The following is a 27137-nucleotide window of genomic DNA, read 5'->3' on the forward strand; positions in this document are numbered from 1 at the left end:
TTGTAGCGCGTAGCCACGTCTTCGCCGTATGGAGCGCGTAGTCACTATTAACGTGTACCCGACTGTCAGGTTCTTGGCGCTGAATGTGTTAATTGTGAACTTAGCTGACTCGCTGCTTTGTGTCTAAACAACCTCTTAAGGATTGTCCCCAAATAGGGTGAATATGTAGTTATTTATTCTCTATTCATTTCTTGTCTTAGGAAAGAATTTTTATCCAGTAGTTAAAAAGTAGGAAAAAAATTCCCAGTAGTTACCACTGCTAGTAACTTGGCGGTAACTAGTGGGAATAACCCCAAATATCTCGCCGCTACCCACTAAAGGGTTAATTGTGTAATATATACAAAAAAAAATATGTTGAGTTTCAGAAGGAACTCCAAATATCTTTAGTAGGTTATTGTAAGAATAACTACAATACTACTAAGTTAAAGAAAATAAAAGGCTTTCATCCCTTCCCTCACACTTGCATACTTAGTTACACATTTGAAATACTTATATAGTAAATAAATAAATAAATAAAACGTATATAGTAGTTGATATAAATTTATTCTAAGTAAAGGCCCCTATAGGGTAGAGACTCCTAGAATTTCCACTTACAACAATAAAACACAAGTATTTATGAACTACTTTTTTTTTTAATAATGATATTTATAGATTTTTATACTTATGATTAGGACTTAATTACTCATCATCATCTTCAGGCTTGTGTCTCTGATTTTTGTACAATAAATAATTAAAGTGCTCCGGAGTTTTGAAGTAGTTCTCAAGGATTATTCCATGCTTATTTCCTAGGTCAAATCTAGCATCACCCCAGGACACAAAAATAGTAGGGTTCAGCTTTTTAAATTCCTTTAGATGGAACTTGTGTTTGAAGATGGTATTAAACATGTGCCCTCTGAACACGGCTATGTAGTTGTCTCCGTCCTGGTAGAGTCGCAGAACATATTTGTTGAGTAAAACTTTGAGCATTACATGAAAGGCAACAAATGCTCCGAGGTAAATAAGGCATTCGGTCGGACTATTGGCTATAACAACATCGGTTCCTATCACTACTGGTTCATTCAATGTGCTTTTGTCGAACACTGCAGCATAGTAAACTCCGCCCGCAGCCGCAGCGACGGTCGATAGGGTGAGGTATGTCGTAGTATAATTTAGTTGTGTATCCATGGGCGCTTTGTATATCAACTGCCACCGCTTCGATACACCATCTTTCTCTTGCCATTTTTTCTGTGCTTCCATAAACTTCAGTGGATGGGTAGCATATTTGATTGAAGAAAGTTTGAATATATTTCTATGGCTCGCGTTCAATAATCTCACACAGTTCATACTTGATTCGTTATTACAACAATGAATGTACTTTAACTACTGACGCAATGCGCTTCCTTTCATACTACAAACGTAAATATTTTTATGTGATAATGAGTAACTTTAGAACTAAACTATTATTTCAATTTCTTTGAGGTTATCCGCTGAGCCAGCAAACTCGGTGACAGTCAATGTCAGATTTGACGTTTGTCATTTAGGACGGTATACACTAGCGATTAATGGCACTAAACCAACAGACGGTCAAACGGGTCGGACCGTCCAGTTCACCTTGCACATGGCGCCTGGGCTATAACCGCGAAAATCGAAGTTCGCAAATTGCAGCCTATTTCACTGTCACTCTAATTACGCCTTCATTGGAGTAAAAGAGAAAGATCCCCGCAATTGCGAGTTTCGGTTTTCGGTTAGGCCCTCTGTTGTCTCAATAAAATGCAAATAAATAGAGCCAGTAAAAGCGCAAGTTAACGATGAATCGTAAGCGCTAGCAATTAAACGAATTGGGTATTTTAAGATAAGGATATCTTTATTTCACTCTCGTTGTGGACAATACAATATTTACATGGCATTAACACTTAAATATAATAATCAATCTACAAACTTGCGGTTCGTAATTTCTTTGTTATAATTAAATATGTTAATTGCTACATTTAATAACTTATCGAATTCCATACATATAATTATTGCCCAATGCTGGTGTTATAACATGTTGGAAATATTATATTATTAATGATATTAATAAAACAAACAAATAAAATTATAAAAATATTTTGGCAACGTAAATAAAGTTAAAGATTAACCATAAATAAAATTTGTGCACATAAAATACCAAAACTTGTTGAAATAAATGCTATAGGTATGTGAAACATAAACATAGCTGGTAATGAGTACAGGTGAAAATGCATTAGCTACATACCACGATTATAAAAATGAAAACCGAATTGAAATTATTTACAACAAAGTGCAGACACAAAGTTAACAAAACTTAAAATAAAATGGAGTTTTAGTTCCTACCTTATTATAATTTTCCATGAATTATGGTGAATTATTCAAATGTTTTACAATTTCACATTTCTACTAATAAAAAATATACAAAAGTTATATAGTTGATTAAACTAGAATTATTAGTATGATCGTGGCGGATTTATAACTGATAGTTAGACATTCAGTTGCTTCAAACTAGCTGTTTTGCACCATATAATCTGATCAGGCGTAGAAGATTATCTCAAGATATGTGCTTCCCTCTTTCTTTAGAGAAGTTAACCAGAATTATTCGAGCCCAAGAGAGCCAAGAAAACTTAGAAGTGTTAAGGTTACGCTATTAAGCAATCTATATTGGCTCGCCTGTGCCATCGACATTAGAGTGTCTATTCCATTTTTGCATTTAACCAATTATCAAAGGGTCCAATTCTAACTTACACCTTTTATCCTTTTAAGCTATCTTGCACCGATTTGACTGCGACAGTGTGGCAGCACCACTAATATAAACGCCTGTGCACACCGGATGCGTGTGCGAAGACGTGCACTTGCAGGTACGCGTTGTAATATACAAATCCTTTGAAGAGACGGCACACGGCTTGCGTGACGTGTGCCTGTAAGCTACACGCAGGTTGCGGTGTGCTCAGAAGGCCTCCCGCGAGCCACGTTCGACGTGTTGCCTCCCTGTTACACTTACGTACGAATTTACAAATGCGACAGAAAGGCAACACGTCGCACGTATTTCGCGGTAGGCCCTCTCTGACCTACGTCATATTTGCATGTCCCTTAACGTCTTCGTAGACGTAACTGCTAACATTGCAAGTATCAGTTGCCATTTCGAATTAGTCAGTATACATAAAAACTTATACACATTAAACATATTATGGATAATTATAATGAGATCGGTAATATATTCTACAAGGTTATGAGTTCAATAAGGCTAGCAAGGGGTCATCCATTAATTACGTCACACGAATTTCTAGGTTTTTTTAACCTTGTTATTTAAATGATAATTAGCATATAAAATAATTTAAATACATTTTCGGTTATTGAAGAAAGTTAAAGTGACGTCACAATGTTTATGACTCGCCCCTCCCCCTTGTCACAACATATCACATTTTCTTGACCCCCTCCCTCCCCCTAAACGTGTAATGTAATTAATGGATGACCCCCAAGCTAGCATGATCTGCTGTTTTTAATTGCCTCTGGTTTGCAATTTGCAATACAATGAGGAACAGAGTTTGTTAGGAGTTAACTTACCAGTAGACCTCATGACATCCTCTGTGATATTGCCCTAGCTGAAATCCTCTGTTTCATAAATTTAATCATATTTATAATAACTATATGTGCATCTAAATAAAATAATATAAAGTGAAAGTGTTACAATGTATGTAATCTTTGTCGATTTCCCTAAGAACTAGGTTTGTAAGTCTTGTGGGTACACTATTATTGCAAATACAAAATTTATCCCCTTCTAAACCGCAAATAAAGTATACACTTAAGTCGATTAATTCGGTAAAAACAATATTCAATGAATATTCTTAATTTTTATGCCTGTGTCAAACTGATATTGATCATAATTCTATATGTATATAAAACCCAATACGATAAACCCATGGAAGTATTTCAAACCACCATATTACTCGTAACATTAAGATTGGTGGCCGTATACAATACTAATCTAAATAACATTAGTACATTACGATACAAGTGCGAATTACCTTTTCGCACGTGTATTGTACAACGTTTTATTACTATAAAACGTTAGGGCCTTATGTACTCATAAGGCCCTTTTAATTTTTGACATAGGCACGTAGTCCTTCATCCCGCCCTAGGGCGGTAAAGTAGCACCATATGTACTGTAAAATTATTTTAAATAATAAAAATAGGTATTGCAACAATCACAACATGCTAATAGCAGTATATATTATATTAATTAACAAATCCATATAACTATTAATAACAAAGAAAGGAAGGTATCCCAGGAAAAATTATATAGCCTTATTAACACGTTTTTTTTATGTAAAGTGTGACGCTACTAAATGTACATAACCAAATAAGTACTGTGGATTTGCACTATAATTTGGATTATAAGCTTTACAGCCTTATTAGCTATTTAATGTCCTTATTCTCTGGACAAATATTAAAAGTAGATGTTAGGTAATTAGGGTAGTGTTAACAAATCGCTGCAGTATTCATTCTCCTTTGCGTTTATTGCAGACCATTTATGGTGTAACACCGGAGAGACACCGTTTTTGGTGGCTGAATAGACCGGTGCGAGACAGACATGGTATACCACAGACCTGACAAGAGAGATTTGCGGAAAACGGCACTGAGACGCCTTGTCTGCAGTATAGGGAGGAAGTAATGATTCACATTTTCATTTGCAACATAATAAAATAATCCAATATTTTATCTGACTGAAAATATGTAAATAATGGGATTTCCGCCTTTGTTCAACACAATATATAAAGACGGTACATTTATAAAGACGGGTATAAACCATTCTGCAAATATCATGTGTTGAATAATCTCCCTCAACGCTTATGATTATCATAGTATCAAGTAATAAATAGTGATTCCAAATATGTAGTTCTAAGACTTCTAAGCGATAGTAGTAAATTTAAACACATGTAAATGTGCAAATCAAATGAGAATGCACTGCGAGAAACAAGAGTACATGTCTAAAACTAAAACTCTTAGCTAGCCCAAACGCGAATTTTACACCATATAGTAACGCAAAGAATCAAAAAGGATTATAACCGCACGTTAACAACGGTTTTCTGTCACTACGACCCTTCATAAAAAAATATCAGACAGAACCCGTCTTCTGTGTTTCATCTTTCTCTGTTTTACTACTATTGGCCTGTTTTGTATCACCTTTAGTTTCTTCGTATTTTGATAATAAATATTGGGCGAAGAAATCGTCCTTGCTTAAATCTAAGTTTTTATCACGGTTCTGGTTTACTGGGAAGTTGGATACATTATTGCTTATGTTGTGGAGTATATCGACATTATCCGGCATTCCTTTGTTGTTAAAATTTTTCTTGTTAGGCTTGGAGGGGTAGACGGCCGGTTTTACCTGGTCGTTCTTCGCTCTTATGCTCTTGGGTAGGGCTTCGGACTTTAGTTGGACGAGGGTAGTGTTGACCACGGAGCAATCGATCTGCATTAGTGTTACGTGGTCAGTCATTGTGGAATCTGGAAAAGATGAATGAAGTATTTAGTCATTAATGTTTAGAAAGTACAGGCAGAGTATTTTTCGATCTTTGATATGGTTTTATCGTTCGTCGCATCGTGTCAGCGTCTCTCCTAATAATAATGCCGACGTGAATCTTCACACGGCAGATGTTCTCTCTAGCCTACGTAGTACAGCTGTACAATTTATACACAAATTTGGACTCACCGTTCCCGGTCTTAGCGGGCAGTATGAGCGCCATCTTGGGCGGCGTGGTGACGTTGTGCGAGACGGCCGGCAACAGCAGATGCTCTCCCTTGCCCACGCCGACCACGTAGAACGTGTCGTCGCGGCGGTGTAGCGCGCGCAGCAATGCGTTCCACTCGCCGAAGTCACCGTAATCATAGTCAGGCTTCACCTTTGAACGAGATTAGAAATATGTTATTCATATTCAGATACCTACTACTACCGACTTCCAAATATTAACCAGTGTAAGTCGATGGTGCCATAACTGTTTTCAGCAATTCAGTTTCATAAGCAATGAGTGGAAAAAAAATTAAACAAAAAAAATCTATGGAAAGAAAATCGTATACGTCTCGTTCGAATGTTATTTCATTAACTGTCATCCGCCACCGTCAGGATATCGCGTCGGGAGAGACGTTACCTTGGCCTCCCTTGGCCTGGCCACAAGTCACAATATATGATAAAGTTAGCATTAGATTTTAAACATTTCGATGGGAGTGGAAGGGTAAATCTAATAAATTTTCAATTACCTACGTAATCGACCATTGGTAGGATATTACAAAAGTTAGTAAAATAAACTAACCTTCGGGTAAAGAGTTTCGTAGTCCATCACAGCTGTTCCGAACTCCAGCTCTTTCCCGCGCCTCATGCGGCGGAGGCGCGGCTTATCGTAGAAACTACCGTCTAGGTTCAGCTTGTTGTAAAGCTTGTATGACCCATATAAAAGACCTGGAAATAAAATATGTAAACATTTATTTAAAGATTGATTGAATTTCGAGACAGACACTCTATTTCGGTTATAGTGGGTACGTTAATTCACATGGTATTGGTACAGTCCTCAGATATATCTGATGGCGACTGTACATACATGTGAGTCTAGCTCTAGCCGCGTCCAACCCAACGCTTCAGCTCACCCGAGGTCGATGTGTCCAATATCATTAAGTGTATGTGCATAACTCACGATTGATTTTAATATACTACACTACTACTATTAGGCCTCTCCTTCGGTTCATTGTTGGTCCAGTTGAGGGTCTTGCCGATCCATCACCTCAGCTCACCCGCAAGCCTGATGCTCTCGTTCCGATTGATGTGCCATTTGTCTTTCAAAAAGTTTTTACTAGGTATATTTAAAACTCACCATTGATTTTATTGCCGGGTAAGTACCGTTATACGTCCAGTTGAGGGTCTTGCCGCGTCCGACCCATCTCTTCAGCGTGCCCGCAAACCTTAATCTCTCGATCTGATTGTTGTGTCCCGTGTCTTTCAACAAGTTTTCACGCTGTGTAATTAGAACTTACCAGTAACTTTATTATCAGCGAAGTACCGACTAGTCCTCCCCTTTGGTTTGGCTTCCCTGTTCGTCCAGTTGAGCGTCGTGCCTCGTCCGATCCACCGCTTCAGCTCGCCTGCGAGTCTAATGCTCTCGTTCTGATTAATGTGCCCCGTGTCTTTCAACTAGTGTTCGCTGTATATATTTTGAACTCACCCATTAATTTTATCCACCCACCTCTGCAGCGTGCCCGCGAACCTTATTCTCTCAATCTGATTTATATGTCCCATGTCTTTCAAGAAGTTTTCACGCTGGGTAATTAGAACTTACCAGTAACTTTATTATCAGTGAAGTACCGACTAGTCCTCCTCTTTGGTTTGGCTTCCTTGTTCGTCCAGTTAAGCGTCGTGCCGCGTCCGATCCACCGCTTCAGCTCGCCTGCGAGTCTAATGCTCTCGTTCTGATTAATATGCCCCATGTCTTTCACTGTTACGTTCTGACAGTCAGGGCTGTAGGCGCTCTGGTTTGAGGCGTCTTCAAATTCTGAAATGTTGATTGAAATTAAATTGTGTAATGTGTTTCTGGTTAATTGTGGACCGGAACCAAGTAATAGACTTTACTGCCTCGTATGTTATTCGGTACCTCTGGCTGACAAAAGTTAACGCTTGGATGGAACGCAAAAGTTAATGGATAACCATTACACAAAACATATGGAGCCGTGTACACCTGTTTGGTGTAAAGTTTTTCTTCTATAATCTGTTTGGTGAGATTATAGTACATTATGATACAAAGTACGAAATGTAGGAAATTCGCAACGAGTGGCGGTACATTAAAACACAACGAAGGGAGTATTATAAATCGACACAAGTTGCGAATAACCTATTCGCACGTGTATCGCACAACGTACAGTAGAATGATTAGTGTTGATGAGCGCAAGTATCAAGTAGCAAATGCATGAGCTCTAATCAACGTACAAATAGGGCCCAATATAAGGAGCAGTCACACCCGTTAGCCACACTTACCTTTATCGACCTGACTTGGCTCGGAGACTTCTTTGATACCCTCTGACCATAATAAGTGTCTGGTGCCGACGTGAGTGCCAGTAGGCCCCACCAGTGGTTTCGAACCCCACCTGAAACCAAACATTTAGCATTAGTAAGTCGAAAATAGGAGTAAAATAACATAAAATGGCAATAATTGCCGAGAAACTAAAACCTATTTACACCTTGGTTACCTTTACTTTGTTAATCACAAAGTAAAGGTACATGATTTTTATGTATTGGATTTTAGATGTCAATTGTAAGTATTCGGCGGTGTGTACAAAGTCGATTTTATTCTATTTGTGTTAAGGAAGTAAGTAAACCAAATCTACAAAATCCATCTCTAAATCTAAATAGATTTTTTTTCATAAGCCCAAACACAAGAGAAATTATTCAAAACAGAAAAACACAGGAAGGAGAAAGTGTCACGAAATGGTCATGATGCTATCGACTCCCAGCGCAGATTTTCCGATCAGAACATCTGGTAAAGCGATCACGGAAGGTAAAAAAGATATAATCAAACAAAAAAGAAACAAAAACTTAGAATAGACAGATAAATATTTACAAATAGTGAAACTTAAACCCGTAAACATACCCAGTCTAAACAAAATAAGGAATATATAAAAGCTACCCACCCTAATATGTTGAAGTTGAGCGACACCATGAACACCATAGCGCACAACAGGGCGATGTTCTTCTTAGGTATCAACACCCTGCCGTCCAAACGCGGGATCTGTGATGATAAAAATATATTGCTAAAATATCGTTTATATTTTTCGCTGGTGGTGCCGTGATTTTGCGTGCGAATTAATGCGGATTTTAAATGTATTTTTGACTTAGTACCTACTATATCTAAAACAAGATCAAGACCGGTCACATTGTCAGGGCAAAAATTAATTAACCCTTTAACCATTTGACATTCCTTTCTCGTCATGCGATTTCGAACCGTAATTCTTATAGTAGAGTTGCGTTTTTGTTTTAAGTATGATGGCAAGTATGTTGCCGCTACGGGCTAAAGGGTTAAATTAAAATTCCAAGTCTAAATTGGAGTGGATGAGGTGGTCTGATAGATGCCAGTTCAGTATGAGTACCTTGCGGCCCCTCGGGGGGCAGAGAGCTAGCTGGCTCCGGAGCTCGGTGTTCTCTCGTCTCAGCTGCGCGATCTCGTTATGGGCTTCCATCAATTGGTGCTGGAGGGAAAGTACGTAGTCTTTCTTCTTCTGACGGGACTGGCACGCTGATTCACTGTAATATTAGGAAAAAGAGCGGTAAGGCGTGCTTCTAAATTGGACGTCGTGATCGTAAGTTGTAGAATTTGTGAGAACCGGAGAGTTTACCGCGAAAATTGAAAACTAAATTCATATGTTGCCTTAAGTACCTAAGCCTTATTGAGCTTACTGTGGGACTAGGTCGATCTATGTAAAATTGTCCTAAGGTGCAGGGGGATAGTTTCGACTGCGGGATAATTTCAACTAATCGAAATATCTTCCATGTTTTGCATTATTAACTATACACAACACATACAACACATATTTTTCGCTATCTGGACATATATGGCACTCTAGTTAATAATGTAAAACATGGAAGATATTTCGATTAGTTGAAATTACAGCGCAGTCGAAATTGCGGTATCGTCTTGGGTCGTCCCATTGGTTTTACGTCAAGTTCTTAAATTAGTCCTATTCTACTTTCGTCACTCATTCTACATTGAAAGCCACCGACGATTGTGACGAATGTAGAATGAGTGATGAAAGCAGAATAGGACTAATTTAAGAACTTGACGAAAAACGAATGGTACGACCCAAGACGATACCGAAATTGCCCCCTGCACCTTATAATATTTATATCATATGTATGTAACGACAGCAAGTAAATGCTGAACTGTGACTATCGACTCTACGTCAAAGTTAAGTGAACAATCGCCACAGTTGTGAGAAATGTCGAAGCAATATTAGGTTACATTTCTATTAGCGCGCTTATTTCTATCGGCGTTCTGATTTATGGATATTTTCCTCGCGTGATCCTTACAGAAACTTAAGATTCACTATCGCTGTAGAAACCTAAATGCATTGGCATAAAGTGCAATTTAGCTTGATAATAATAACTCCACGGCCGACTTCGGCCACGGCGACTGCTGTCAACTCCGTTGCTGTCGCTGGTGTGCTCGCAAGTGGCTGATGTAGCCGATCTTGTTAGTAAAAGTTCGCGAACATTGCAGGCATGTGAGCACACCGTTTACATAGTTATAGGGTATTGCCGCATAGTTATAGGGTAGCTTGATACCCGAATGGCAAATGATATAATACTTACCGATTCTTAATCATCCTTTGCTGTTTCTTCAACGCTTTGATTTCTTCTTCACTTAAATTAGTTAAGTCGACAGAGCTTAGGGAATTATCGTCTGTAGCGATTGGCTTTTGTACTGCTCCGTTTGCACTTGTGTTCGGTACCGCGGGCAACAATACTATATTGTTTCGAGGCGGCGACACCTGAAATGTAACAATCATGATTAACCGCCGTAGTCTGATATAATATAAGACACAATATCCAGCTCATTTCGCCGCGGTCTGATAAATAAGATAAACTTCGTACCGGCGGCGACACGAGCACGCTCTAAATTCTAAGTGGTTAAAAGGTTACACACTAGCGCCACTGATAAATAATTGTGATTATTTAAATTTAACGAAAGATATTTAAAAAAGGAGGCATTTATTTGTGTGTTCATCATCATCATCACACAAATAAATGCCCGTACCAGGGCTTGTATATATGTGTATATGGGCATTTATTTGTGTGATGATGATGATGAACACACAAATAAATGCCCTTACCAGGATTCGAACCTGGGACCTCCTGCTTCATAGGCAGGGTCACTATCGACTAGGCTAGGAGGCCGTTTCATTGATAGATTGATAGATCACAATTTGTAATAAAAAAAAATATACTAAAACTTAATATACTCGAAATTAATTTCTTGGGGTTAGATATGAGGATATTGGGTATTACTTGAGGTATATTTTACAAAAAATAATTCAACAAGTATCTGGAGGAGACCAAACTTGGTATGTTTTGAAAATTATTTTTATTTTAATTGAATGCAAGTGACGGAAATATAATAATGTGATATATTTTTAGAATCGGCTCAAAATGCCCTTTCATTTAATACAACACACGATAGGTTTCTGAACATTTTTTTTTATTTTCCATACTAAAAAAAGATGACGTCCGTTTGTTTTTTTTTTGTGCTACGGGTCAAATTGATTCAAATGGCCTAAAGATTAATCGTGCCGATTTTCATACCTTTAACACCATTTGCAACTGATTTTGGTCAACCGCTAGTACTACTTGTATATTTACAAATCAACAATTCTACAATTATGTAGCTGTCGTGGCATACCTTTATTCTTTGTGATACGCTTTCACAAAAATGACATATTTGTATACTGCACACTTGTAACGAATACATATTTGTAATTATTGTGGTACATTTTTTTGTTTACAATTTAACAATTTTGTCGAATTGTACACTTGTAAAGTTTTGTGGGATAGGGCATAGGTCTTATTGGGATTAGTCCGGTTTCTTTACGATGTTTTCCTTCACCGAAAAGCGACTGGTAAATAATAATGGTACATAAATTCGGAAAAATACATTGGTACGAGCAGGGGTTTGAACCCGCAACCTCCGGATTGAAAGTCACACGCTCTTACCGCTAGGCTACCAATGCTTTAGAGTTAGAAAGAAATATAGATAGGTATTATCGTCCGCTTGAACTCTCAAAAATCTAGAGGCGCCCTGCTTGCACCCCTTCGCTCGGTGCACGGCGCGGCACACACCTTCCCGCTTGCAGCAGCAGCTCAGAAATATACGGAGCTAGAACTTTGAATTTCACGTACCTTTCTTTGGTAGTTGACTTTATGAGGTAAAGGAGATATGGCGATCTTGCCCACCTTCGTGCTTTCCGGAATGTTAGCTTGATCCAGTAGCAAACTAGGCACTTTCTTCTGATCGACTACCAGCTTAATTTGTTTGTTCACAACTTGCTCTTTGACTATGGGTAAGCTGTGCTCATTGACTACTTTGAAATAATTTGGTGTGTTTGGTAGGCCTCCATTGACTAGAAAAAAGGGAACAGGGTTTATTCGTATACCATAATAATAATTACTGCAGAGAATATTTATTTAAGCTACATATATTTTGTCTATTACTAGTTTTCGTTGCTAGTGATTATAAGCTCTTAAACTTAAAAAAATAATATATGTTGAGATTTTGATTTTGCAAATGTAGCAGTTTCACACAGCTGCACAAATGGAATGCCTATACATATTTCTGTGGGCCAATACATATTTGGTATAGAATAATGGATATTTTCTGTCATTAACTACATACCTTTACAAGCATTACTATCCACGGGTTGCGTTTTCGTGAAGTTTCGATTTAAGACTGTACTTTCATATTTGATCCCCTGAAACAATAATTCAATGTTTGTACGTTTCTTTTCTCTTAATGTATGTGTTAATTATACAGGATTTTGACTCTTGGAGACCCTATACATCTCTAAGGATAATTTGATAAACTATATCCGTACACGGCGGGAAGAACTTGATAACTCGAGATATTCTACTGAAGGAATTTGAACTTAAAATAAAAGAACATAAGGTTCAAATTTCTTCAATTTTTTCCCGCCAGATATCAACTTCTTCCCGCCGTGTACGGATATAAACTTATAGTTCTGACACCTAGAGACATTTACACCTCTAAATATTATAGATTTTACTTGTGTTTTTGTATCTGTATGTTTTTATATTATTATTATAGTTTTTTTTATGTGATTCGACATTAAGAGACCATATACATATCTAAGTAATTGTAATACGTTAGTTTGAATTGGTAGTTGCAGTTATTTGTATTTTATAAAATTGTTGATGTATTGTTATAATTTTTGCTTGTATGTAAATTCAATGTTGACGTGTAAAAGCAGGCGTGGCTCACTCCGCGATTTCGTTGCTTTGCTACAGGTAGCTAAAAGTACATCCGTTCCGCCCCAATTTTGGGGAAAGCCATAAGCCGCGCGTGGCGTTGTCGCCACCTAGCGGCCATATCTGTGCTGATCGTAACAGACGCGTTTTGTTAGAGAGTGAGTCTTCTGTACCTAGTACTATTATTTATTCTGTGGTAAAAGTGCCCTTGTGGCCTATTTGCTGAATAAATGTTGAAGTTTGAATACATTAATACCTATAGCTTATACTCGTACAAATTTTAACAAATAATTACACATCACAGTTAAGTCGATAAGACAATATTAACATATGTTAACATTAGCTGGGTACGGGTACTGGTGGGTCGTGAGCGATATACGAGATACGAGCCATTTTATACACTACACATTTTTAGATTTGTGTTTATATTTGCTATTTCTTCTCAGAAATTGAATTGAAATTGAATTTGAGGAAGTATATATAGCAAACAATCATTCACCTCTATTTTGATGACTCCATTCTCGATGGCGACCACCGGCCGGTGGTGCAGCCGCACCTGGGTATTTTCCGGCGGCCTGACATTTGGCGGCTGCACAGTCAATGACGGAATGGCGTTGGACGAATCTGTTTAGATGTGAAAGGGATAAAATTATGTTTTGTAAAAGCGCTGGAAAATTATTTGATACTAATGTAAATTATATTTGATACTAGGGAATGACTAGAGGCAGTGTGAGCTTTCTTAAGTGAACAGAAATGCATAACTATGATATTTCATCTTCACACACTAACTGTCTTCACATGCATAAAACCAAAATTTTTTTGGAACATGCACTTTATAGCTTGAGCACAGGATAAATGAATGAGTTTTCTTTTTAGGCAGCGGCATAGCGAGCGAGCGGCGGGCGGTAACCCCCGCGGCCGCCGCTGTCGTCCAAAACAGATTCATTCAAGTCTATACATTTTGATTGTGTTTGTGTGATTCGCGATCCGCGGCCTTACATATGTTTATTATACACTAGCGACCCGCCCCGGCTTAGCACGGATTACACAAACATTTTATTAATATGGCAAAAAAATAAACCTACCACATTTCTGTAGGAACTGTTCTATATCTTCTAAATTCAAATTATTTGCAGGTTCATCTTCAAAACTGGAGATCCAGTCAAATGGTGACACAGAGGAATCTCTGGGGGTATTTGAGGAGCTGCTGAAATTCCACAATAATATACTAGTGGCTCCACAGAGCCCCAAGCTGCTCGCAAGCTGTAGACCTTGCGAGCATATCTTACTGGGCACGATGAAAATATAGTAAATAAAAAAAATACAAAAAGTTATATCCCAGCATATAATTACTGGGGATCGAATCCAGACCTTCTGTGCAAACAAAAAAATCGAACGTTTGCAAAATACGCCATGATGGTTCTTACTTAAGGTGACGAAATTTAGCTACTCATTCTCATGTAAAAACTAAATGTGACGTCCCACGGTCAAAGGTACCTTATGGCGGGTATGGAGTTAAGCATACCCCAGTAATCTACAATAAATAAGCTATCGATAACACACAAGATCAACCTTCTAGGTTGCGTAGTTACAGAGATATGATTTTTTGAAAATAATGTTGTGAAATGAGCAACTTTACGATAGAGAAGTTTTAAGTTTAGCCGCCTAAAAAACTATGTTCCTGAAGTAAGTTACATAGTTGACTACAAATAATAATACCTTATATATCTGAGATTAAAGAAATATTGCGACTTGTTCTGTAATGCAAATAGAAACTTTTGATATCGACTGATTTATGTGTATACTAACCAATCTCTTGAAAATAAAGTTTTAATTAAAACCAAAATATTATTTTGCTAATCCGCGAAAAGATAACGTGCTAGTCAATCAGTGCTAACCCGTTATACTTACTTGCGTATTTTTACATGCAATTAATATTCCCACCCTCCCACCGCAAAAATAAATACGCAAATAAATATAACAAACCACCACCAAAAGAATAAACCTCGACACGTGTTTCGCCTCTCTACGAGGCATCCTCAGGAGTTGTTGACGGTCTGACGCCCGGCAACGGAATGACCTGTCTAGAATGGTCGGCCATATTTATACCTTGACCACTCCCCCTACCGTGCAAGTGTGAGTGAGATGGAAAAATTCGTAATAACGGCGATGACGCAACATTCAATTGTTCGTTAAGAATCATGCCCCTATTGTTGTACCTAATTATTTCCAGTTGTTCCAGAACACCCAAACGCAATCCCTTTTCGCAAACATGTAAAATATCAAAAGAATGATTCTCAGATAAAGTGTGACCTGTATCTAATAAGTGCTTTGCAAAATTGGACTTCTCTGGATGGTTATGTCTATATGACGCAACATGCTCTTTATACCTAGTAATGAAACTACGGCCCGTTTGCCCCACATACACTTTATTGCAATCGTCACAGGTAAGCTTATAAACTCCAGACTTTTTCCCATTCTCGATCTTATCTTTGCCATTGCAAAGCTTTGAGTGCAAAGTATTATTTGTCTTAAAGGCCACAGGAATGTCGTTAGACTTCAAAATTTTGTAAATTGCATCAGACAACTTGCCAACATAAGTTATGCTCGCTTTATATTTTTTAATCGGTTCAGAGGATCGTGCCGCATACAACATTGTTAACCATACTATTCCGCTTTTTCCTGGTGATACCATCCACAACAGACTTATCGTAACCATTCGAAACTGCTAAGTGATAAATATTATTTAATTCAATCTGATAGTGTTCATCAGAAAGAGGCACAGTCAACATTCTATGCACATAACAATGAAAAGCAGCCAACTTATGCTGCCACGGATGCGTGGAAGAAGCCGGGATAACTGTATCGGTATGTGTAGGCTTACGGTAAATTTTGAACTGATGCCTGTTGTTTACTTTAGTGATTGTTAAATCTAGAAAATTCAATGAGTTGTCTTGCTCTTTGCTTTTTAAACTTAATTTTTGGATGCTTACCATTAATTTCAGCAATAAATGCATCCAGCAGGCCCATACTACCCGTCCAACAAATAATCAAATCATCCACGTATCTAAAATAGTATGAGAGCCACTGGTACCTCGCACGGACGCACCTCACCAGCACCAGCTTATCCGTCGACGATTTTCTGTGAAAATTGAAGCCGGAACGCGCCCGGCCCCGCCGGAGGAGAAGCCCAGCTGCACCCAGAACCCACTCACCGATGGTCGCCCTGTTCAACAGGACCGACTGGCGGTGACGCGTCGCGCAGGTCCCGCATACATGGACAAGAAGCCACCGATGTCCCCCCCCGTCCCTTCGGGGCGGGTGGGTAGACAAGAAAACGGATTTTACAATCCACCCGCAGCCACAACAGTAAAACTCGCGACCCCCCCGGTCCCCGCGGATAGGGTGGGTAGTACGCAACGCGAGTTTTACGAAGTACCCGACGACACCAAGACCCCTGAACCCGCCTACGGCTACACAGAGCCGTGGAAACCCGACTTCGACGCCCTCATCGAAGCCCTCGGACGTCCCTACGCACCAACCCCGCGGGTAGCCCCAGCCCCAGACCGACTTTCCCCTCGCGGGCAACTGGATCGTGACCGATCCAAGGTTGACGGCCTGGCGCAAGTCGGTCTCCCTGGGACAGTAGAGACGCCCCCGGAAGACGCCCAACCACAGCGCCACCAGGACGAACACCCGGTCACTCTTCGACCTTCGGCAGTTGAGGAGAAACCGGAGTGCAGCCCGCTCGACAAGCAGGAAGAGGCCTGCGACATCACCACCCCGCCGCCCACGGACCCGCGACTCCGCGCCAGCCCCGGAGACGCCCCGCAGCCCCACAAAGGCCCTTCAAAGGGCCCCCTGAAAAAGGACACCGCACCCACAGAGGCCCCCAAGTTGGGAACCTCCGTACCTGCTCCCCCGGACTCCGCGCCAGCACCTGCTCACGCGGACGCCGGCCCCATCCACGCAACCGTTGCAGCCCCGCAGCTGCGCCGGAAAAAATCGCGGAAGCGCGCCGAACGCTCGCGTCGCTGCCACCTAACGGGCATTGCGCCGCTCCACGCGCGCCCCCCGGACACCCGCCGACAGCGCCAGACCCCCCAGGGCATTGGTGCCAGAAGCCGAAGGAGAAGACGCCGCTCAACGGGCACTGCGCCGCTCCACGCACGCCCTCCGGACAGCCGCCGACAGCGCCAGTCCTCTCCCCCGGGACGCTGGTACCAGAGGCAGAGGGAGTCTGCCCACAGCAGCTGCGAGGCCCCACGGCCACAAAGCCGCTGACAGGCTATAGAAGAGGAGAAGAAGAAACCAAAGTCATGACAGGCCATTCACGGCTAGTCATGACGAAGAAGCCATCGCCATTAGAATAAGGGCACTGAGAAGACCCGCCCGTAGTTACGGGCGGCGATTTGAAACCGCCAAAAATCCCCAAAAGGGATGGGAAGGCATCTCATGCCTCCCTTCGGGAGGCATGAAAGAAGCAAGAGAGACAGGTCATTCCGTTGCCGGGCGTCAGACCGTCAACAACTCCTGAGGATGCCTCGTAGAGAGGCGAAACACGTGTCGAGGTTTATTCTTTTGGTGGTGGTTTGTTATATTTATTTGCGTATTTATTTTTGCGGTGGGAGGGTGGGAATATTAATTGCATGTAAAAATACGCAAGTAAGTATAACGGGTTAGCACTGATTGACTAGCACGTTATCTTTTCGCGGATTAGCAAAATAATATTTTGGTTTTAATTAGTATGGATTTCCGCAAAGTAACGCCTGATTCTATTCACTAATAAAGTTTTATTTCATTTTCACGATTGATTGCAATGAGCTCTCAAGATTTAAATTTTATCTATTAGAAAACGACACTGACAGACAGTTTAAGCAAAAAACAATACCGATTTAGAGCTGAAAATGTATTTTCTGACTTTTTCATATAAAATCACAAAATTGAATATTTTTACTTTTAATGTGACACACAATCAATTTTTCTGAGCACATATGAAAGAAATTCTGTCATTCAAATGAAATAAATCCTAAAACCCCAACTAAATACTATATTTAACCCCTTATGCCACTTTAAACTTACATAACAATAACAGTATTTGCTCCATACATTTACGAAAAGGTACCTTATGGAAATAAATCTAATAATACATCACTACAAAATATCAATCATATTACAGTTTATCTTTTATGAATAGAAAATATTAATTTACATTAAACTGCCCCAAATTTAATTAGTTCTTCGTCATAATTATCTTAAAAAAGACCAATAATTTGTATGTAATGAAAAGGTACCTTGTGATTAAGTTACATGATGAGGCATGATGATGATGGAACAGTTACGATAAAGTAATAATATTTTGGTAATGGTATAAATCGTCTATTTCTTATCAATAATATATTTCGGTTGCTATTGAAGATAAGCGGCATTGAGGTTCAATGGCCTCAGATATTCCATAAGGTAATGCGTCGGGTTTTGGCATTTTTCAGCAAACCAATGGCTGATTTACTGCATGCGACCAAACCAAATGAAGATTATTCTAGTTAAGAAAGACTTGACGAGAGTAACTTGGATTTGTGATGTCGGTCTATGTACGGTTATAATATTTGCGAGGCGCCCCAACCAGAACTGAAATTATCAAATTAGTTTTGCAGAATGCTAATACAGTTCTATACCAAACTTCTTTTCCCGTATTTACTAGTTTTTTTGGGAATTTTCAATCTTTTTTCCATAAGGTACCTTTTCTACTAAACTCTGAGACGACATTACTAGGCTTATAACTAACTTATAACAAAAATAAAAACAGGTAAACAAACGTTACGCATTAAGGTTTCAGATCACACAATAAAAAAAAATTGAGCATTTTTCACCTCTTTACAAAACATTTCATATCTCCGAAACTAGAAACCCTCATAAGGTACCTTTTCCCGTGGAACGTCACAAATATCTTAATAACTCCAAAACCAGCGAAATAAATTTTCTGAATCTTTTGACATTTAATCTGTAAACATGTCTCAAAAAGAATACACTCTTATGATACCGATACAACTATTTGTATGAGCGCGAGCTATCACAACTTTTCCATTTTGATAATTTTCAAAAACCGGCTCGACAAAAAAAAATTATCGGTTCATAGAAATCGGTTACAAAATTTCACGAGAATTGGTTAAGAATTGCGACCTGTAGAGGAGAACATCCGGACATACAAAACTAAATATCTTAATACCTCCAAAACCAGCGAAATAAATTTTCTGAATTTTTTGACATTTAATCTGTAAACATGTCTCAAAAAGAATACACTCTTATGATACCGATACGACTATTTGTATGAGCGCGAGCTATCACAACTTTTCCATTTTGAAAAATTTTCAAAAACCTGCTCGACAGAAAATTTTTATCGGTTCATAGAATTCGGTTACAAAATTTCACGAGAATCAGTTAAGAATTGCGACCTGTAGAGGAGAACATCCGGACATACAAAAGCAAAACGCCCGAGTCAAAACGTAGATCTTCGCTTCGCTTCGGTCTATTAATGGTGCATTATAATATATAGGATATGGTTAATTTATTTGTGGTTAAATCGCGTGTAATTTATTGCACAGAATTAATCTATATGTATGGGGATAACTACTTTCACCTCGTAAGGCGCACGTCTTACCCATAGTGCTAATAAAATTACTTCAAATTAATTAAACCATTTTCAGTTGGAAGATTTTTTCTTTTGTTTAGTTTCAACCATATTGTCTTCACTATTGGTTTCAAATTCATATGGCATTTTTTTTGTATGACGGGCCTTGGGAGGATAAAACAACAAAAGAATGAGTGTCAAAATTCATACTCGGTGCTGGAGATGCCTTCCTTATAGGGCATTGCCGCCCAATGTGTATTACAATGTACACTCTCTTTTAATGGAATTTCAGCCTTTATTAAAACATACAAAATATCATTTCTTTTGACTTGTTAAAATTTTCTATGGCTCACCATATTCTAGTGAGATAGGTTTGTGCTGTGAGCAGAAACAGTAAGTTTATTTATACTAATACAGATACATACTTTTTGGAGTCATCATCGCTGCTTGAGTCTGAATTGCTACTATCATTGGAAGACGATTTGATGCTCTGTATTGGTGAAACTGGCGGAATAAGGAATGAAGCAGCATCTGCTAGAATCTCACTCGGAGACGCATTAGTTGCATCCAGCACTGAGGACCATTGGTAGTCTTTTGTTAACTGCTCAAGAAAATCATCACCTGAAATTTAAAATGTCTATTGAAATTTAGAAACTATAAATAAAGTAAATATCAATAAAATAAGGTAAGCTTGAAAAGCTCCTTATTCTAGGTGGAAAAACACCAAAAATCAATTTGGAACCAAATAAATGTATGTAATTTTCTGTTGAGTTACGAAAATTCCATATGTTTTCACGACTCGGGGAAGATTTTTTAGGACGCACAGTGAAATTGAGCTTGCACTTATTGTTAGAAATAGGGAACTCAATAAAAATACAACAAAATAAAAATCGGCCCAGAAACAAACAACTGTCTTAATAGATACTGTTTACCAAGCTAAGACCATCTTAACAGACAAGTAAGTCAAAACAATAATTTTATGCATGCATAAGGGTGGCAGAAATGATGCTAAAATTGAAATAAAGTTCAAAATAATTATGGAAATATATTCTCACTACCCTAGAATGGTTAAATCAGAGTAATATGATAAAGTTGGGTAGGGATTCTTATAATACAAGACTTGCCTAAACATGAGGCCCTAAATCATAGCTTGGTATAATGACCACTTCAAGTTTTACTATGACTCTAATAAATCCAAAACCAACAATATTCAGTAACACCGCAGTTATATTACTACAAAAATAAAGATAGTAATGATGATAAAGCAATTAAAAGGTTTCACTGATATACTGTTCATAAATACAATTTCAGCAGGTGCAGGCATGCGTGTAAACAGTGTTCAAGGGCAAATAACGCCTAGAAACCACGTATGTTGCGCATAATTGTATTTAAAGTATTTATTGCGATAGTTTGTTGGTAATAACGTTACACATTTAACTGGTATACAGTCAGCACAGAAAACAATAGAGAGCGTGAGGAGAAGTAATTAAACAATATAACCGCATTGTTATTATAGTAAATGAAACAAAGCCGGAAAAACGATGTGTGATAATCAGTTTGTAATTATTTACCATACAAGTATTCCTTATTGTCAAGCAAAATATCAACATCCATTAGGCTGTCCAAAATTTGCTTGGCTGTAAACACAAATAATTAGTTTTATAGCATTAGCTTATTTTTATAATTCAACAATTACAGTGATAAAATAATGGAAAATAATGAGAAACACGCTGATTAACTATGATCATGATCGGTACACGAAACGTCACAAAGAACCACAGAGTACAAAACAGACTCCACAGAGTATAAAATAATGTGATATTACAAGTTGACAACCCTATTCTCACGGCTAAAAGTTTTCACGCAAATGTAAAATGCTTATTTTAATAATGTTGTTGGTAAGGTTGCTGAGTTTTGAGGCATTTGCTCAAGTAAATATAGATGGTCAAGCAAATCTTGTCAGTAGAAAAAGGCGCGAAATTCAAATTTTCTATGAGACGATATCCCTTCGCGCCTACATTTTTCAAATTTGCCGCCTTATTCTACTGACATCATCTGTTTGGCCAACTATATGTACCGTGTAAACGGTGTACACAACGGTGAAAAGGTGTCGGTATTGCTTGCGAACAGAATAAGCAATGAGTAGATTGCTTATTCTGTTCGCAAGCAGATTGATGATTAGAGTGAAGATGCGGCTCTAATTATTTTTTCTACTTTATTTTGATAAAAAGTGCTTCCTATAATTATTATATGTCTAAAGGCCCCTGTACACAATGGGCCAGCGTGGGCCAGTCTGGGGGACGCATTTATGCGTTAGAGGGAGCAAGTGATATTGCTATCTCATTCTACCACATGGCTGCGTCCCTTGGACTGGCTGGTCCATTGTGTACAGGGGCCTTAATATTTTGCCTTTCTTTCTAACTTGTGATGTGATCAACTACTGATGAACACTAATAGCAGTGTTACCATATACCTAAAGTTTGCATTATTAATATCATTGCGTAAAACCGTATCAACTGAATGTTTATTTTTAACGTCGTAACAACGTCAACTAATAGAAAACGAGGTTAAATTAAGTTTAAATATGATTCTTAAATGCTAGCAGCAGTGTAGATCCGTTACTTGGTTACTATTAGTGCATTTTAGTGCGTATTTGGTGCGTATGAACATTTCTGTAACAAGTCTGACAACCCTACAAGTATGACATGACAGCCATTTAGGTTTTATCGATTACCTAGGTACTATACTACTGTACCCAGATTTTCACAAGAGTAGCTAAAGTACATACCTACTTCTCATATCTGCTGAAAATTAACAATCTAGTTTGAGTAATGTGAGCAATTGAGCAAGTTTCGCGAGTGAAGAGTGGGAGTGATCAAGTGTCCATTGTGGATAGCGCATTCTCGACCCGGTTGCGATGCTATCATAATAGTATGATGTGTTTCGGGTAGCAAGTACCGGTTGCGATAATGTCTGGCGCCGAGGACACGGACGAGTTCATCTTTCGTCCGCAGCAACATTTCGACGCTAAATGGCTGAATCCGGACCTGCAAGGAGCGGTACAATGTCCGCAAATACTGGCCAACAATTACAACACCATTATTCAGGATAGTGAAGTGATCTTAGACGCCAGTGCAGGGTTGCTCAACAAAGCTGGTATCACTGCCAAGCTCGGAGACAATGGCAAATACTATTGTGGATTGAGGGTGAGTGCTAAATACAAATTCTTTTTTTTTATGTTTTTTTTTGACCTACTTAGGCTTTGGAGTGTACCCAAGGTCGTTTTTTAGAGACTGTTTGTTAATTGATAGAGTGAAGCATCAATAACTGCAAGCCAACTTCTATTATGAGTGAAGTTAGGATATCAGTATTATATTTAAGGTCACAGATGACACATATATGCAACAGTTGGTATGTGGATCAAAGCATTATATGTTTACAATCTATTAATTACACAATACTTACTGATATTATTGCTGACCTCATTGTATAAATTATGGATTTGATTGCAACAAAACAGCTTGCATTTAAGAAAAGATGCATCATGGTGTATCTTGATGAAGAATGGAAGAGAATTGGAATGTTACTATAAAATTAAATTCAATAATTACCCCAAAGAACCATGTGACTGTGTGTGTGACATATGAGAGGTTAAATTGTATAAATAATGACTAATGAGTTCTACTCAAATTCGATTCTAATAAATATCTTTCTTGTTTCTGATACAGACCTACATTTTAAGAACAGATGAATGGAACATGACTGAATGAATTTAAGTAATTCCATTCATAGGTTAAAAAAGTATGAGCATGTGAATTTTACATTTATGATAGCAGACAGTTTCATGTATATAGGTACATATTGTTGTATCAAGAGTAAAAAATACAGGCAAACCTATTTACAATGACGAATCTGGTACAACAACAAATTTTGGAGGTCTCTTCTTGGCGCTACATGAATATTTAAGGCTGGATATAGCTAATTTATCAGTCCCTTCAATGCTTTTATAAACTGTTTTTTTTTTTAATTTCCAGTTGTAACTTTTGAAGTAGCTTAATTAATTATGTGTGCTTGTAGATATTAACATGTACCTGTTGCGATGGACTCTGTGGGCCACACTCGGGCTGCGCTTGCGGCCCCTGCTCTACACTCTCCGCAGAAGAAGAACTCCGCATTGCCATGCTCACAAAGCTACCCATCCCGCAGCCCTCTGTCCAGGTCATGGATGAGCTCAAGTGGAAATTAGATCCAGGTACTACCTACAAGTACTTATCAAATAGTTCAATAAAATCTAAATTATATTTCATTGGCAGTGTTGCAAATTGTTTAAATTTAATAAAGCACAATCGACTCTATTAGCTACAACTTTTTTCTTGTATGCCTGGGCCCTAGGAGGTTAGTAATTGTCTATGTTTAAGGTAGACCCTCTAGACTCTAGACAGACCATACAAATTATTGCAATTATAATTGGATTGGCATGGAAATAGCCATGTGACTTTTCATAGCATCTGTCATCCTGATATATTTTTATTTTCGTTTGGTGTTTATCCATAATACAGTGGCTGGTCATCTTAAACTAGGCTCATGCATAGGCTGAATTAGAAAATACTAACAAGAACAGTTTAATATATATATATAAGTTTTATATATATATATTATATGAACATTTCTGATTTAAAAATTCTAGTTTTTTTCTTAATACTATGTTTGACTAGGGCTACTTCGGACAATTAATATATCCTGGATTCTAAGATAAAGTAAAATTACAGAAAATAATATTGATTAAAAATTCAGAGCTAATCTATGACGGCACCTGACTCAAGTAAAACAATTTGAATTTCAGGTCCAGAATCCCTCAAAAGTCTATTAGAGGCTTTGATATGGGAGCAGCGGCAGCGGGCCATGCACACGGCAGTGACAGTCCCCTATGTCTCACAAATACGACGACTGATAGTACTCTGCAAGAGACACCTAGTGGCTGTAATAAGGTAACACATAGGGTATGCTGGTTGAGTTAGCAAGCTTGCCCAAAGCTATACAGAATTAGGTATAATTCATAAAAAGTTAGAGCCTTCATCAAGGGTCTTTGTAGACCGGATGCCAAAAAACATGATTCATAAACGTCAATTAGCGCACTAATCAGTCAATCAACTCAGAGTTTGCCAAGTCAGTGATGCTGTACATAGTGAAATGTAAGAATAAGCATTTAATCTAATTTATGATGCCATAAAGATTTGTTGGTATTGAGTATATCAGACCAAAGTTTTTGTCCTAGTTGCCCATAGTTATCAACTTATCAATGATTACAATAGAGATCACTGCCACTCAGTTACTCGTCTCCAGTAAGTATCAAACTGAAACTAGGATATGACACGTCTCAAATCAGTATAAATTAAAATTGGTTGAATCGTCAGAGTACCTATTAGAGACTCGGTAAGTAGTAATAATCTATTTTTTACTTAAGGATCAGCAGATTTGTATGTATGTGGACTTCAATAACACAGGAGCTTTGTTTGTATGATTTTAAAATGCTGAACGTTTGTATGTATGTATGAATATAAAAATCTGTCTATGACAATAGATGAGTATTGAGTTTTAAACCTAAGTAGGCTGGAGTCTATAATGGTTGGCTGTAGGTATCAGATCCAGCATGAGTCATAAATTATTGATTGGATGAGGTAAAAATCGAAGCATGAATTTACTTCATTTCTTATCTCTTTTTCATCATGTAACGTGTAACGATCTGATCCCTTTTTACGAGTTCTTCTAGAATAAATCAATTTATCCTATTATTAAAGAAATCTCCGTATGGAAGGAATGCCAATTTAATAGTTAAAACATTTCTTAATCTTCACGGCTCTCTAACAGCGCTTAAAGGCTACTTACAGTAGAGATATTTGAATTTTTTACCCAATGGAGGCCAGGAACAATGTAGATAACCTTAGATCCTTTTTTTTTTTCAATCATAATCATTAGGGTTCAAGGAGTATCAATATTCAAGGTGGGGTGAACGCACTACCTTAGCTATTTTTTGCGAGATAGATAAGATAGATAGATAGCTACTATAGTATACCAACTCCTAAATAGTAGTTAAGTGCTGATTATGAATGAGCGGACTGCCCACAGTTATTGGTCTAATACTATGTAAAAATATAATATTTTTAATATTTATGTGAAGTGTACATATACATAAAGTAAGTAAGTTAACACTTTATGATACGAAAAGAAAGGAATGGTAATATATTTACGGCTGTAAATAAAAAAATATCTGTGAGCAGTGAATTTAAAGTTCCATAGGAAACTTTATGATTTCATCATGTCCCGTCTGTCTGTCTGACCGTATGCAGCTTAGCTTAGTAATCGTTTTATTACATTGCTTTAATTTGACATGGATAAACATATTTATGACGCCGGATTCGTAAAATAATTTTGTTCTGGTGGATCCTAGATTTATGTGCAATAATTGTACCATATTTTTTTTACCCCTATATTTGCTTCATATTTATTAATGAACTCTATTGCCTAGGTAATAAGGGTGACGGCTGATAACTACAGCGTTTTTTTTATACGCAAATTATCGTTACAGTCGTGCAGTCTAGTGTTTTCCTCTCTTTTCAATACCAACTGAATTGTAGTTACTGGATACGTAAAAACAACGTTAATAGTGCATATAAGCCACATATCTTATCTTATCTTATTGTTTTCGGGGGCCCTTGCGGATACACTTCGACCCATAGGGATCTTTTGTGCAGTTACCCCCTATATAAGCCACATAACTAAATTAAAAGGAAAACTATCAGTAAGTATGTCATGTATGACTGCATACGATCACGAGTTATATGAGATCAACACGTTTACACCTCCTGGATATTATCATCTGTAAATGAAAAGTGTTTATACGGGTGAGTGATATCCAATATACAAAGACGTCTGTCTGTCTGAGGCTACAGCCCAATATCAAGTTTTATGCATTCCGACAAAGTTCACGGTGATGCACCTAACGCTACGGGCGTGGCGTTCTAAGGGTTAATACATATTTTCGAGGCATTAAGTCTGTTTTCCAAATGCCGCAGAATACCTTATGACTCATTTTGCTTCTAAAAAGCTTGACAGATTTTAACGTATGTATTAGATGTTGTTAGAATCGTTTCGGTCGTAAAGGTGTAAGGGAGAGTTGGGAGACTTACAATACTTACATATTACCCAATCCTTGTAATTTTAGCAGTACATGTATGTAAACATGTAGGTATGATTAGTTCATGTTTCTCAGGGAAACATACTCATACTCATAACATATACGTTACATTTTACCAGGAAGTGGTGCTGTACTACAAACTCTGTCTAGTCTGGTTATAATTTTTCAAACATTTACATGTAACACAAACACTACACCTTATAAAACAAAGTCCCCCGCCGCGTCTGTCGGTTTGTGTGTATGTATGTTTGCGATAAACTCAAAAACTACTGAACAGATTTTCATGCGGTTTTCACCTACCGATAGAGTGA

At 38.1% G+C, this 27137-nt stretch overlaps 3 protein-coding genes across 4 annotated transcripts in view; 1 reads left to right on the plus strand and 2 right to left on the minus strand.

Moving 5' to 3' along the window:
* Positions 1-648: 648 nt before the first annotated feature.
* LOC134805127 (uncharacterized) lies at positions 649-1467 on the minus strand. Its single transcript, XM_063778427.1, has one exon. It carries the CDS (start codon positions 1321-1323, stop codon positions 679-681), a length of 645 nt encoding a protein of 214 aa, XP_063634497.1. The 5' UTR covers positions 1324-1467; the 3' UTR covers positions 649-678.
* Positions 1468-4489: 3022 nt separating this feature from the next.
* On the minus strand, positions 4490-21364 carry LOC134805013 (cyclic AMP-dependent transcription factor ATF-6 alpha). 2 transcript variants are annotated; one of them, XM_063778296.1, is made up of 14 exons: positions 21203-21364; positions 20057-20252; positions 14089-14207; positions 13503-13627; positions 12414-12489; positions 11921-12141; positions 10337-10515; positions 9118-9271; positions 8662-8759; positions 8009-8118; positions 7317-7529; positions 6300-6445; positions 5702-5891; positions 4490-5496 (listed from the first exon to the last, which is right to left on the minus strand). In XM_063778296.1, exons 1-14 carry the CDS (start codon positions 21243-21245, stop codon positions 5108-5110), a joined length of 2259 nt encoding a protein of 752 aa, XP_063634366.1. In that variant the 5' UTR covers positions 21246-21364; the 3' UTR covers positions 4490-5107. The 2 variants fall into 2 exon arrangements, with proteins under 2 accessions (XP_063634366.1, XP_063634365.1); XM_063778295.1 differs by having other exon boundaries at positions 14089-14210; positions 21203-21363.
* Positions 21365-22334: 970 nt separating this feature from the next.
* LOC134804307 (probable E3 ubiquitin-protein ligase HERC2) overlaps positions 22335-27137 on the plus strand; it is a 106849-nt gene continuing 102046 nt past the window's right edge. The window contains exons 1-3 of the mRNA XM_063777318.1: positions 22335-22837; positions 23709-23883; positions 24475-24619. Of these exons, the coding sequence (XP_063633388.1) occupies positions 22601-22837; positions 23709-23883; positions 24475-24619 (557 nt within the window). The 5' untranslated portion in view covers positions 22335-22600. The remainder of the gene's footprint in view (positions 22838-23708; positions 23884-24474; positions 24620-27137) is intronic.

This window comes from Cydia splendana, chromosome Z, assembly GCF_910591565.1.
Source record: "Cydia splendana chromosome Z, ilCydSple1.2, whole genome shotgun sequence".
NCBI lineage: Eukaryota > Metazoa > Arthropoda > Insecta > Lepidoptera > Tortricidae > Cydia > Cydia splendana.

What these genes read in the sequence shown, in the direction of transcription:
- LOC134805127 (XM_063778427.1), bottom strand. Translation starts at nt 1,323, where the DNA reads ATGAACTGTGTGAGATTATTGAACGCGAGCCATAGAAATATATTCAAA.
- LOC134805013 (XM_063778295.1), bottom strand. Translation starts at nt 21,245, where the DNA reads ATGGATGTTGATATTTTGCTTGACAATAAGGAATACTTGTATG. An exon ending in CAATAAGGAATACTTGTATG is followed by an intron (nt 20,253 to 21,202) that starts GTAAATAATTAC and finishes TTTAAATTTCAG; the next exon opens with GTGATGATTTTCTTGAGCAG. An exon ending in AAGTCAACTACCAAAGAAAG is followed by an intron (nt 10,516 to 11,920) that starts GTACGTGAAATT and finishes GTTACATTTCAG; the next exon opens with GTGTCGCCGCCTCGAAACAA.